This window comes from Meleagris gallopavo, chromosome 6 (genome assembly GCF_000146605.3).
Source record: "Meleagris gallopavo isolate NT-WF06-2002-E0010 breed Aviagen turkey brand Nicholas breeding stock chromosome 6, Turkey_5.1, whole genome shotgun sequence".
In the NCBI taxonomy this organism is placed as follows: domain Eukaryota; kingdom Metazoa; phylum Chordata; class Aves; order Galliformes; family Phasianidae; genus Meleagris; species Meleagris gallopavo.
In genome coordinates, this window is record NC_015016.2 from 40,465,283 (window position 1) to 40,480,069 (window position 14,787).

Consider the following 14,787-nt stretch of genomic DNA (forward strand, 5'->3'; position numbering starts at 1 on the left):
AAGGGTAATTAATTAGCTACTATGCAAGAACATTGTATATTATATCTTCTAGAGGTGCAGTAGTAGATGTCTTTCAGTGTTAATGTTCCTAATAGCCAAGTGAAAAATCTAAGATGATAGAATTTGTTCAATATTGTTAGAATAAATTGCAGTTCAGGTTTAAAATAAAGACAGCATTTTAAAGGGGATTCAGCAAATAACTATTGCAAATGTTTAATATAAAGAATCAAATTATATGCTTGGTGTGGTCCCATTGTAATCAGTGAAGTTAAACGCATATATTCTTTAAGCACTAACATTACTTTTAACAGCACATCAAAGATTAACCTAATCATTTAGGTCATTCAGACAGTAGTATATGATTAATTACCGCATTTTTTAACCAATAGTGCAAGATCCCATGCCACCACAGACATCAAGTTGGTTATCTGATGGAGTGTCATAGAGTATTGGTTTAAAAATGCCCTTGCTGTAGGTAACCAAGGTCAGAAATAAGGTCTCAAAGCAGGAGAAGGCTGGTACGCAGAGAGCTGGAGGAACAGCTGCTCAGATGGGAATATAGGGGCCCCTTTCAGGAGCAGTGAGACAGGTGAAGTCAGCCTAGCTTTCAGCATCTTCTCCTCTCCTTTGTCTCTTCCCTGTTGCTTTTGTATGTTAACAGCTCTGACCATGTTAATGAACAAGACAGAGTCCTTTCTGGAGACCACTGTAGCCCAAGAGTCCAAGATGCTTCATCCTGCCAAAATCATTTGCACCATTATTCTTCTTTTTGAACATTCAGAATTAAAAATGTCCTTGCTGCAAGGACTATCTTAGAGACTAAGGATGTTTATCTGCAATCACCTTGTATGGCATCTACTTTGCCACTTGTAAATAACTAATCTACACACTGCCACACTCAATTTTAGGTGCCTGTTTTGGGGAAATGAGCCTATTTGCCTAGAACAGTGACATAAATCATTAGTACAGCTAGTGGAGAGAGAGAAAAGTTGATGTTTGAAGGTTAGGTTACACCTAGAATCTAGAGATGAGAATTCTTTTTTTTTTTCCCCAGGTTTTTTTTTTCAGTCTGAATATAAAATAGATTCTATGCATACTATATTGGGGCTGAAAGCAGCACCAAATTGATATGACTGTTTCAAATCTATCTCGTAGCAGGCCAAATTCTCTTGAGCTGCAAGAGGGCAGTAGATGGAGACAGTCACTTGTCTCCAAGAACAAGTATTTCTGAGTTGAGTAGAACTGAAGTATGTAGGATACCTTTGACCTTTGAGGAGAGAGATGCCTAATGAGTTTTTGCACCTACAATGTCAAGCTGTAGAGGGAAGAGGACAGAGTAAATTGCTGTCTAGGACTCAGAACATTTTGGTTCCTAATTGTCAGTGCCACAGAATGAATCATAGAATGGCTTTGGTTGGAAGGGATCTAAAAGATCATCTATTTTCCGCTCCCCTGCTGCGGTAATACACATGGGATTTGTACAGAATGTGCCATGCCAGCCCCACAGGCTGCAATGATGGGAGCACAGCAGGGAGAGAACTCAGGATGCTGTGTTTTTTAGTTTCTACCTAAGGTAGAAATGACATAGGGAAATGGGAATAAAAATCCATGTTGTCTAACTGAACTGCTAGTGCTTTTTTTCCACCCTGTTCTTGAAATCCACTTTAATAATTTATCATTTAAAAGTTGGTAATCTGAAAAGTCTATTTGCAATGAAATCCTTTCTTTAATGTATGCATTTAGATGGTGCATTGTATAGACTAATGCAAATTAATAGATTGCATGAGCTTATTTCCTTATGCCTCTGTTACCTTCTTTTTTTTTCCAAACGTCCTTTGCCTGCTTTTACTCTCTGCATTATTTTTCTAATCTTCTACTTGTTCTCAAAAAAATCTTTTTAGTAACTCCTGTGGATTTTATATATATATATATATATATACATACGTATGTTAAATTACTGGGTTCTCCAGTGAAAATAACAATTTGATTTTCCAAACAGCATTTCATTTTCTGTCTTTGAATTAAAACTGTTTAATAGCACCTCTCCAGACACATACAAATGTCTTGACGGTTTTATTTGTATTTGCATTTCCTGTACTTTATTATGTTTTTAACTGTATTCACTAGAAAGCCTATTCTCTATCTTATTAGTGTACAGCCAAACAATAGCTTAGATGGGAAAGGGTAGGCTTTAAAACTACTTACAGAAATGCATTTGGATTACAAAAATGTAAACATATAATAGCAGTCCACTGTTTATATATAAAGGAGTCATACATTATTTCTTCTATACTGATATGGGAAAAAAAGTATAATACTTATTTGAATTGTGTTCTAATGGAAAGAAAACTTAGCCATAGAATTAGAAGCTTCAAGTATCATTTTCTATGGGCTGGACTTTCTCAAGCTAATTCTCAGAAAATCCAGCTGCTATAGATGGGAGTTTTATTTGCAGAACAGCAAAACATAATTCTTTCTAGTTTTAGACATTAAGAGTATTATATTAACATAGAGTATTATATGATTGTGCTTCTTTTACAGCTTTAGTTGAACTTCTACACTTTTTGAAAGCTCTCATGCTGGAGATTTATCTCTAAAAAGAACTGTTCTTCTGCTTTGCATTTCTCCCCCTGTAATAAGAAAGACTGCAGTTTAGACATTCATGTTTCTTACTTATGCTTCATAAATCCCAAAGGAGTAATGAATATCTCCTGGTGACTTTGCCATCTATTGTCTATTTTACATAATTGGAAGAATTTTTGAATTTAAACGTGAAAGCTAAATTATCTGGAATTAAATAGATTGAATCCTCATTTGTCATTTGTGTAACCTAGAAGAGAAGTAAAAGACGGCAACATAATTTCAGTGATCTTATCTGCACAGAGAGAGTTAGTGTGAAACCATCATCTGGTGTCCAGCATGCTTGTAGCCCAACACACACCAGGGCACAGAATGGATCCCTCAGCAATCAGGCAATGAGACTGTTAATTCATTTAACCTCTGCCTGAATAAAGATGACCATTATGTTATCCATCACTTTCCTAATCTCGTTGAATAATATACCATTATTGAGATTTTGATAAGGTTACTGTTTATGCAAACAAATCTGTTACTTTCAGTCTACAGGGTAGCAGACTTTGGCCAAGTCCTTTATCTGGATTTCACGTTGTCTTTTCTAGTACAGGATCCACAGTTGTACAGAACCACTTAGATCTCAAAATAGTTCTTCAGGAAGAGCAAAGAAAATTACATTTCTGAGTGTTTCACAGCAAGAACTGCTTCAGATTCAATCAGCTTCCCTTGCCAGTAGGTTGCAGAGAATCTTTATTCAAGGAGGCTGCCTGCTGCTCGGTGATCCACACTGCTTTTTCATTACTATGAGACAGCAAGCAGGTACTCTAGAAGATAGAAGATAGGCACAGGCATATTCATAGGCCAAATTTAAAACCATCCTGAAGTGTTAATTTCTACCCAAAATATCAATAACCACTTCGCTGACTGTCAAGTTAGATTAAGTTTTGCTGGGGTTTAGTTAGATCATGTTGCTTTATGGGCAACATATATTTATTTCTTGCCAGAATTAAAGTAGTTGTTTCAGTTAGGGTTTCAGCTTGTAACTTGTTTATTGTCTGACATATCCAGGCAGAATAAAGTGGTTAGTATCGAGGAACACCATTGTTTTTTTAAAATCATATAAATACATAAAGGGATCTCATAATTATTGTTAATGCCAATAATTTGCATCAAATTTGAATCAATATATTGCAAGCATTTATTAACATTATATTCTGTTTCAAACTAATGTGGCCAAAATGCTTGTTATTCAAATGCTTGTTATTCAGATCACAGTTACCCAGTTTTTCTGTTCAAGGAGTCTATGGTTATATTTCTACCAAACAGAAACAAACAAAAATCTAACTCAAGAAAAATCTAGCTCAGTGAAATCAACTTCTTTCAAAGGCTCTGTGTGATGCATGGTAAGGAAACAATTTATGAAATTGAATTAACAGAGCAAGATTTATATATGACTATGCATATATGTGGGCTTATAAACCAATAAGGAATATACTGTTAGTTTAATTACCTTACTGATGTAATGCATGATGAATGTACGTACACTGCTCAAGAAAGTAAAGAATAAATTATGTATAAACATCAGTGGAAGCATGCTGAATAAAGCATTCATTTTTCTCACTACAAGTATTATTTTCATGACAAAAATTAGGAAAAAAAATCATAAAAAGTATAAAGAACTCTTTTAATGTCCCATAAAAATACAAATGTTTTCTTGTTTGACTGTGTGTGCATTACAATATCTTCTAGTAGCTATTTTACTGTTTTTTTCCTTCCTGTTTATGAACGGAGTATAAAAAATAAAAATCAATATGTTTGTTTTCTTGCAAAAAATTATTTTCAAATGAGATGTGGACTAAACAGCTTATTTAAATTGTGCTGTAGAGTAAGCATTTTATAGTCTTAATGTGCAAACTATTTTGGAAATCATTTAAGTGTCTCAGTGTATAAGACTTTCATAATTCAATACAATTTAACATAATCCTTGAGAACAACTCAAGAGCAACTGAAATCTACTTATGCATGGGATTTTTCTGCCCACATCTCAAGAATTTTGCAGCTTTTCTTATCTATTCTAAATGGCTATACAAGGAATGCATTTATAGCACCAGTTTCAGTAGCCAGTCTGTGCTGAATGCTGTTCCAAACAAATGCTGTGTATTACCCAAGCTATAAGGAACTTCAGAGTGGCTGAGTTCAAGTTTAGCTGAGGTTGTAGGAAACCCTTTTGGAATTGTTATTAATGAATTCATTGAGACTGTGCTTTGTGTACTTCAGAGATACATATTTTTCCCTAATAGGGTGGAGAATTCCTGTCATGCATTAAGATCTTGAAAAAAACAAGGAGATGCAGTTTGTCCCAGTGTGGTGTGTAGCATGTGATGTTGGTTCAATCTTTGATAGAAGCTTAAGTCTGTAAGAGCTGGTTGCTCTCTTTCTTTTCCTTTTGATCTCTGTCTTTGTGAAGTTCTTTTATCTTCCAGACCATTACTTTAAAAAATTGTACAGCTAGCCTAGTCTGAATACGTATTTGTCTTTCGAGTAATACATTTCCTCTGAAGGAGGATTCCCTGAGCTTATTGCTGTTTTTCTCATCCCTTATTCTATTGTGATACATCTTATTCTTCTGGCTGTAAATAGTATGTAATACTTTTAAGAAGAGTGAGACAGGAAGACTTGCTTTTCTTTTTAAACCTGTATCTGTATTCTCTAACTGGGATTCCTGCGCTCATTTTTATTATCCTTAGGCTCTTAGCTTGGATGTGGGTGTCTGTGAATGCATCTCTATGATTATTTGAAACTCCTTAATGCCATTGTCTGTACATTGTTAAACAGAGTTAGACTGTAACATGGTGAGCTGTCCTTCCTGTCAAGGAAAGAAGATAAATACTTGAGAAACCTGATAATTGATTGTGAATTCTTCAAGTTAGATTTTATTTTATTTTATTTTATTTTATTTTATTTGTATTACAGGCGTATACTTCACAGAGATTTGAAAACCAAGAACATATTTTTGAAAAATAATCTTCTTAAAATTGGTGAGATTTCCTTACTTTTTAAAGACACATTTTATTATGATGAAACAATCCAGCAGACATTCTGCGAATAAGGAGATTTAAATAAAGTGATATTAGATGTAATGTTTGTTTAGTGGTCAAACATTTCCCTATCAGACAATAGAACAGGGTCCAAACAGTCGGTGATGTCCAGGCTTGAGGGTGTTCAGAGAACAATTAGACCTGGACCTGAGCACCATCATGTAACTTTAAACTGCTCCTGGTTTGAGCCGGGTTTAAAAACTTTATAGCTCTCTACAACTCCCTGAAAGAAGGTTGTGGTGAGGTGGGGGTTGGCTTCCTCTCCTGGTAACTAGCGATAGGTTGAGAGGAAATGGCCTCAAGTTCTGCCAGGGGGGATTCATGTTGGATATTTGGAAAAACTGCTCCTCTGAAAGTGTGGCAAGGAATCGGAACAGGCTGTCCAGGGAGGTGATGAAGTCACTGTCTGTGGCAGTGTTCAAGAAACATGTGGATGTGCTACTTTGGGACATCATTTAGCAGGCAGTATTGGTGGTAGGTAAATTGGTGGTTGGACTAGATGATCTTAGAGGTCTTTTCCAACCTTAATGAATCTATGATTCTTTGATTTTATAATCAGGTGACCTCCTGAGGCCTCTTGCACCTACATCATTCTGTAGATCTGTGTTCTCATTTTTTTTCCCCACACTTAAAGTTCTGTCATTTTTTAATGTCCAGTCATTTTGTTGTGTCTAACAATAAACATAAAGAGTTTATGCAAATAGATAAATGTTTTCATACACTCTTGAAATGTTAATATTGTATTAGTATATTTTTGTTTTTATTTGTGCTTCTGATCTAATATAGATGTCCTGATCCATATCTTAGTTTACTCTCTTTGTTTATTAAAAGCAGTAATTGCAGGATCAACTCAGCACTTAATTGCCACTGAAATTATTTCATATTAATTTCACTTTTGTAAAGAGTTCCAAGCATTTATTGCAACAACTTTGTTTTAAGTTATTTATTTCTGATTTTTTTTTTTCAGTATTCATCACCATGGTGCCAAAGTATCAAACTCTGATGCCTAGAGCTATTCACTACATGCATTGACAGGGAAAAATCTTTCATAGTATCCCAGTGGTGTTGTTAACTTTTATCTGTAGAAGTTATCAGATAATGTGGACAAAAACTTGTATTTTTAAACATCCTTTGGCCTATTTCCTGCAAAATATAAGAATGGTTGGTACAGGATAGTTTCTTTCTTTTAAATGGATCATAGGTACAAATAGGTCAAGCCTTTCCAATTTTAAGTGAGATGGCAACTCAGATAAGAAATTACTGTTGAATTTGAAGTGATAATCAGGAATTTAAGTAGATCTCTATCTCAGTATCAATATTCTTAGTTCTCCATCAGACTCTGTTTTTGCATTGTGACTTCTGAAGTTTTGTCAGTTTATACAAGGTGAGGGTATGGCTCTTAATATAAAAAGTGAGAAGTGAACAGAGATGTGTATGAAAGCTGTGGTAAATTCTAAGTTTGTATGAATTTCAATCTTGTGCTTAATTGTTTGGAGGTGGATTTTTCTGTCATTACTTTTAGGAGACTTTGGAGTTTCTTGTCTTTTGATGGGTTCCTGTGATCTAGCAACAACATTTACTGGGACGCCATACTACATGAGTCCAGAGGCACTGAAACACCAAGGATATAACATGAAATCTGATATTTGGTGAGTAATCAGCATGTTATTTCATTTCATTTCATTTCATACATCCAGTGAAAAGGAAATGTCTTAGAAGGTAAAATGTCATCTGTTGCCAAGGTCAGCATTTAACTGTCTTTAGGAACTCCTGTCCTTTACCTCTCCCTTTGCTTTCCTCTCAACAATTTTTATCGTATCATGACCCATTAACTGAAGTTAGCTGAGTTGCTCTGCTGCTTTTTGTTATCAAGTTAGTACAGTGTCTGGTAAATTTGAACGTCTGTTCCTACTGAGAAGCCTCTCCAGTTGTTAGATACAAATACTTTTGATAAAGCTCATGAAAGCTCATTTTTTATTGCTTGACATACGAGAAGTCAAGTTCTGCAATTGTTTTGGGCTCTTTGGTTTTTAGGGGCTTTTTTTTAATGTGACAGCTCATTTTCTTTCAGTCAGTAGCTTCAACTCATTAAATAAATTGGTTTCCTTAAAAAAATGATAGCAAGTCTCTACCTTAGGGAGGAAGGTAGCATTCTTAGCTTCTTTCTTTACAAAGACTAGAAAGTCTCAGTCTTATTAAACTTGTTAGGAATTTTGCCTTTGAATCTATATGATCCCAGTTTTATTACACCATGCCTAATTATATCATCATCATTGCTTTTAATAGTAATATCTATACATAAGGCATTTATAATGGCACAAAATATTCATTCCTTTTATATAATGTAAAGCACAGGAGATGGATAAAATGGATAAAATGACAGTATTTCTGCAACTTGAGGAACAATATTTTTTTTCAATTCTGACTTCAGCAGAGGAAATGTAGGAATGTTAAAAAGAAGTTATTCTATGTCTGGTTATTTATTTTTTTAACTGACCTTATATTTGATGAGGCTAGTCTTGTGACCTTCAAACCACACTATATTCTGTGGCCTATTGTATGGCATCCATACATAAGAGAAGAGGAAAGGACTAAAAGATCAGGTGAGCTGGTGAACAGTCTGTTCCCGTTTTGCACAGTTTTAATGCAGTGACACATAAGAAGCCCTAGTAAAGGTGAACTCCATATATGAACTTCATAAACCTAAAGGAAGACTTAGCATCTAGGCTTTAGAGCTCAGCTTTGAGATAGAATTCAGGAGTATTCAGTGTTAGGGCTTTAGAGGTCTTACAGAACAAGATAAAGGGCTTTGTCATGAGTAATTGCATTTACCTGTCTGAACCCTCTAGCAGGAGGAGCAGAGTCACTGTTTGTTCCCATTTAATGATTCTGCAGGAGGTAAGCTGGGGAAGGCAGAAGTGCAGCACTCATTGCTGCCAGCCCAAAGATCCATCTCAGTCCATGAGCACAGTCACACTGGAAAGAATGGCCACCACATTCTTCTGTAGCTACTGGCCTTGTGTAAAGGGAGCCTTGGGGAGAACCTGGACATCCTTGCCTGGAGAGCATGTGTGTGGCTAATCAGCCCAGATTCTGCCTTGACTAAAGGGGAGATGAAATCCTTGTGCTGCTTTGCAGGATGTTCATAGACTTGTGAAGAAGTTACTCAAGTCTTCTATGAGTAGCTGAGGTGACGTTCTCTCTTAAGACCCATCTTGATCTCTGGCAGGCACCAGCTTTTCATCTCTGGAATATAAGGTTTTTTGAACATCAGAGAGAGCTTTGTACTTTCCAGTGTCTTCATGCAACCTAGAAAGCCCAGATTTTCCAAGAAGGTCAGTGATAGCTCCTACAAATGTCTCTAAAGCTAAAATGGGTTGTTGTAGCTTTCCCTGAGATCTCTTTTATTCCAGAGAACTGGAGATTCCCTTGGCACAACAGCTTGCAGCCAGTCTAGGTCCTGCTTTTTTCATTTTGCAGGCTGAGCATCATTCTTCCATCTCACCTGAAACTGTCTATGTGTTCAAAAGCCCAATAAAATTAACAAGCCACAAGTTATTAGCACTGTATTGCACTTACAGGTTTTTCCAGTCCAAAGAATTTGGGGCTGCTTAAATGAGACTGTAATCTGTTCTGGCTTGTAGTCTGACAAGGGTATACGTGTATAGATCCTCCAGTGCAAATTTTGTCTGCATTCTATTGCCATGGCTATCTTACTTTGCTTCTGAGTAGATAGCATAAAGTGTATGCAGACTGTATTCTTTTTAGTGTTATGAGTATATTATGGCAAACTCCATCCATGAACTTTGCAAAAGGTTTGTGCATGCTACATATTATAAATGTTCTCAGGTGAAATGGTAGCAGAAATAATTTAGTTGAAAAACAAACGTATTTGTCACTTAGAAACATAGCAAATTCTTTACAAGAGAGGTATAAATAGCTTCTTTTTTGTCTTCCAGAGAAAAAGTAATGTCACATTTGAATCCATTGGACTAAGCTGCCAAGTACTGTCAGATTTTGACAGATGGTTTTTCTGTGGAGTTTGTATGAATTGGGCTCCCTATGCCACAGATTTTAGGACTTTCATTTTAATGGTGCTTGCTACCTATACTTCTGCCCCAATTTATCTTTAACAATCTAAAAATTGATTATTTTTTTTAGTGCCAAATTTAAGTAGACAAGTTCCAAAAATAGCAGTAGAATTCATACATACATTGGTCTTTTGAGTAATATTTTACTGGTGGATCTTTTTTAAAAGTAATTTTGTATGAAACCTAGAGCTTTCCTATGAAAGCTAGGACTGGAGCAGACATCATATTTGGGCCAGATCCTCACTGTTATGAATCAGTAAGCTTCACTGAAGTGATCTCTGCCTTTAATTCTGAGATAAATGCGCAACAAAAGCATCTTAAAAGCTGTGTGATTTCTGAAATGTAAGCTTCACTTTCAGTACAATTTTTTTTTTCCTTAGCATGCTTTGCATTTTATTTTATGGAACTTAAAACAGAAAGAAATTACCTTTATGTGACTTTAATGCGAGAAAATTTCATGCTGATGTGTCTTTATAGACACAGTATTACCATTTTGTCTCAGATTTTCCGAACTATGTGTCTTCAAGCAAAGCACAAATAAAATTTCAATTTAAATTAATAGATATGTCTAAATGATCTTTTTCCTATCAAGTGACTATTATGACTGTTAAATGTCTGGGCCAACTGAAAACCTTGTAATTGCTACTGTATACATGTACCAGAAGTCATCAAGCCCTTCCCACCCCACGAATGAGGAGATAAAAAGAGGAGGAACCTTACCTACACTGAAAAGATTATGATCATGTTTTTTTACAGTGACCCAAATCTGGAAATCTTTCTGATGCCTGTGGGCTGTTCACCCAAATCTAAAGGTGGGGCAATATCCCAACTTATTTCTAAAATATGCAGTCTAGATAACAATAGTTTCCACGTCATTTGAGGTTGTTATTTGAATTGATCATGAGGTGAGAAACTCTTTGGATTGGGATTTTTACATTGGAAGGAAGTGTATTTATATTATAACAGGTTTGCTGCTAACTCTATTTTATAGCATTTAATATAAAATTGTATTTATTGGCTGGATCCTTTCTCACAGAAAGACTTCACAGAATTTAATTACCTTGAGGATTAGTGTGCTGCTATTCTTTCCAGTTGGTTTTAAAAGACTGAGCCATGTGACCCAGATCTACTTGTCTCCATTAGAAAGACACAGCAACAAATAACCCCCAGAAATTGTCAGGAAAATTAATGGTAGCTGCTGCTCATATAGAGAGGGAGAAGCCGTGCCATAAAGACCTGAAAAGAAATACAAGAAAATGTCATGATGGTACATACAAAAGCTGCTCCAAAACTAATGCCTCCTATTTTTTCATGTTTGTATGCTGTGTGAGGGACAGATGGTGGTGGTACAGCAGTAAAGGCTGAACCTTCTCACTAATATTGTTACATTTTGTTGCCATGTGACTGATGGCAGCACAGGGGCAATCCAACCACACGGTGTCTGGCATGGAAGTGCATCTGAAGCAACAGTGTGTAATTAAATTCTTCCATGCAGAAAAATTGCAGCCACTGACATTCATTAACACTTGCTGAACATTTATGGAGACCAAACAGTGGATGTGAGCACAGTGGTGCTTTTCAGCAGTGGTCACAGTGAGTGAGTAACCTCCACTGGAGCGTGTTTTTACAGATGTGACGTGCAAGCTCTTCTTCATTGATGGCAAAAATGCATAGGTAATTATGGTATGCATGTACAAAAATAACGTTCTAGAGCTGAGAATTTGCTCAATCAGATACTGCTATTGTGCTCTTTGCATTTATTGTAGTTTCTGAGGAAATAAACAAGAGGCATTACTTTTGGAGCAACTTACATGTGTACATGTATGTACTCCTTAAAGACCCTGGAGTCAGCAAATTCTTCAGACCTGCTGTTACAATCAGACTGAGATACGCAAGCCACAAAGGCATGTGCATTTAGTTTGTCTGTTTTTTAGTGTTTCATTAAAAAGCCAATGTACATCTTACAGCCTTTAAAGGAATATAAAGTATTTCAGAAATTTCTACAAAATATTGGAATGTATTAAAAGTATGAAGAAGAAATTAGGTGTCTCTCAGTCAATGTTGTAGATAATATACTGAAACCTGTCCAGATGCTCCTACTTGTGCTGTAACTGAGAATAAATGGCATGAAGGTGAAATGGCCATACATCAGTTTTGCTCAAATGAAGTGTTGTTTAGCACATTTTTCGAATGTATTCATGAACATAGGATGCTATCAAACCAAGCACTCTGGCTGGATAGTTTAATAACCATTTTAGAATTTCATAACAATGGCAGTTAAATGAGCTAAGGTTATAAAAGTAATTAAATTATGTGTCTGGGTCATTGGCAAATTGGGAAGCAATTTTCTCTTGCTGAATGTGCTCATTACAATATGCTTTGGCTGAGGTTGTTGAAAGAACTGCTCTGAGAAATGCAGTCTGGAAGCTAAAGTTTGGTAATTCCCCTGGGCAATTACAACTTAGTAGTTGTCCTGGGAAAAAAAGTTGCCTTTCTCCAGGATCCAAGGCATTTCTCAGCCTAGGAAGTATTTATTACATTTCAAAGAGTTGTATCTTGCAGTTAAAACCCTTTTCTTTTTTCCCTTCTTTTTATTTTCATTTTTTTTCTCGTTATTTTTTTTCTTTGATGGACCAGATGGGCTTTTCCCTGGGTAGCCTATTTGCTGCCCTGGCTTTACCAGTATGCCTTGGGTGTTCTTTTTCATCTTTCTCCAAAGCCTCAGGTGTAGTCGGAGGGCTCATCTAGCTGAATAAATGGGCTTCCCTGATGTGGCAAATCCTGTTCTCCTAATATCTCATTAAGCACTTTTTGGCTGACAGAATTAATCCAAACAGATTGATTCTGCAAAAAACAGTTTTGGTATGATCTATCAGGCTGGGATTTTCCTTTCTTCTTTTTTCCTTCTGGTGGGTTTCCATTTTTGTTCATTGCTTTCATATGCCTTGTGCTTGATTCTGTTATAAAGTATTTCTTAGGTAGTGATTATCTTGTTTTAGAGTTTAAACATATATCATAAATATAGATCTTCTCTCTGTGTTACCATTTACTGATTTTGGAAATTTGAAAGCGGATTGACAACTAAATATTTAAAACACCATACAGTTATTTAGGTATCTCTACAGTTACACAATTGTTAGCAAAAATGTTCTAATTGTTTTCAGATACAGCTTTGAAAAGCACCAGTGAGAGAGCCCTCCTGTCCCCTTGTCCTTATTTTATTGTATGTGGAGCCTGGATTTCAGCTTTACTATTACTTTTCCTCTTTTGTTGGCAGATGAGCTGATCTCATTCCTCTTCTTTAACCAAAACAAATGATTTAAATTGTATTCATTATTTACTTCGAAGATAACGTTTATACACTTTTCACCAATGCTATTCACCTATGCGTACTTCCACATATCATCAGTATGCTTTTTTTCATACTGCTTCTGTAAATGACCGCAGTCAAATATTACATAAAGAATAATGTTGCTGTGCTGCTGGAGATGAAGGTGATGACAGACCAGAAGCCCATCCATTCTTTGGATGTCATCATTCCTTATGGTTTTTAAAGATCTAAAACTGACACTGGTTCTCCACTAGGTCTCCAGCCATTTTCCATTTTCTTCTTCTCCAAGTATTCCATTTTCTTCTTCTCCAAGTAAAATTTTGAGGAACTTTTATTTGAGATATTTCAATATAATGCATCTAAAATCTGGTAATTCTCTGAGCTCAAATCAATTTTGGCCAATTTAGTGTTTACATACATATGTATGTATGTGCATATGTGTACATATCTATGTATATGCGTATAAGACTTTATAAACAGATTGTAGGTTTTTTTTCCTGCGTTTATGCAAATGGAACGAGGATCTCTCCTATCTGCAACAATACCTATTTGTGATCTGACTGATGACTAGTAATCTTTTCAGATGAAAAAGATAACATAATAGTGAGGATAATAGGATATTTCTTACTGTAATGTCACTATGCATGCTACTTGTAAAAATAACGTGTGCTATTTCTTTTATTATTCAAGGTCTCTGGGATGCATTTTATATGAGATGTGCTGCATGAACCATGCATTTTCTGGACACAATTTTTTGTCTGTTGTGCTAAAAATTGTAGAAGGTGATACACCTTCTCTTCCTGATAGATATCCAAGCAATCTGAATGCTGTGCTGAGCAGGTGTGTTGTTCTCTTGTTTAGCTTCTTCTTAAGTTAATTCAGAAAATGACTGAATTATCACTACTGTTTTTTAATGTTTCAGCATGTTAAATAAGAATCCTTCACTGAGACCAGCAGCAGGAGAGATCCTAAAAATCCCTTATATTGATGAGCAGCTAAAGGTAAACAAGAAGATAAAGTGGTAGACATATGTATTTCACAAAAATAGAATGCAGATGGAGAAAATGTGTAGAGAAAAAATGAGTTAGCAGCCTGTAGGAACGTTAATCAAGAGACTTTCTGAGCTAAATTACAACCTGACTGAGGCAGGGAGGCTGTGGGAAATTAAGCTCTTCTCACTTGACATGCTAAATGTTTCCCCCCTTTAAAATCTCATGAACAATAAGGGGAATGGGCACTTATGCATAACAAGTGCAGATCATTTGGGCCTGGGAACATGTAAGCTTTAAACTGTTCTGGTTAGTCACAGTTTTAATAAAAGACAGTGCATCTTGCTTTTTTGGTCCCTGCTTCAATGTATGCAATATATTACTTTCTAAGGAGGTAAGGAAGGAAACCGCTTAATCATTTTTTGCATTAGGACTGTTTTGAATAATAGGCTGGAGTCTGGATCACTTTGGCCTCAGGCATTAATATCACGTCTATTTTATTTCTTTACAGAATATACAGTACAATTTCACATGTATGACTGCAAAAGACAAGGGGCTTAACTGGCAGAAAGGAGGTGCTCCCATTTCTGATGCTGTGTAAGTATTTTTAAATATTTTGTGGGCAGCTCTATAAAAAATTACAGTGTTGCCAAATGCTATCCTGCTCTGAACATTTGTGTTAATTTCATAACACTTTGCTTTTA

The 14,787-nt window shown here is 35.8% G+C and overlaps 1 protein-coding gene across 5 annotated transcripts in view; it reads left to right on the plus strand.

Moving 5' to 3' along the window:
* The window catches only part of NEK11 (NIMA related kinase 11), a 113,016-nt gene that overhangs the window by 23,574 nt on the left and 74,655 nt on the right, over positions 1-14,787 (plus strand). For 4 of the 5 annotated variants that reach the window (XM_019616553.2, XM_003207228.4, XM_010712924.3 and 1 more), the window contains 5 exons: positions 5,548-5,612; positions 7,195-7,321; positions 13,785-13,934; positions 14,017-14,095; positions 14,595-14,680. In XM_019616553.2, coding sequence (XP_019472098.1) covers positions 5,548-5,612; positions 7,195-7,321; positions 13,785-13,934; positions 14,017-14,095; positions 14,595-14,680 — 507 coding nt within the window. The remainder of the gene's footprint in view (positions 1-5,547; positions 5,613-7,194; positions 7,322-13,784; positions 13,935-14,016; positions 14,096-14,594; positions 14,681-14,787) is intronic. The other variant, XM_010712925.3, reaches the window with a different exon arrangement.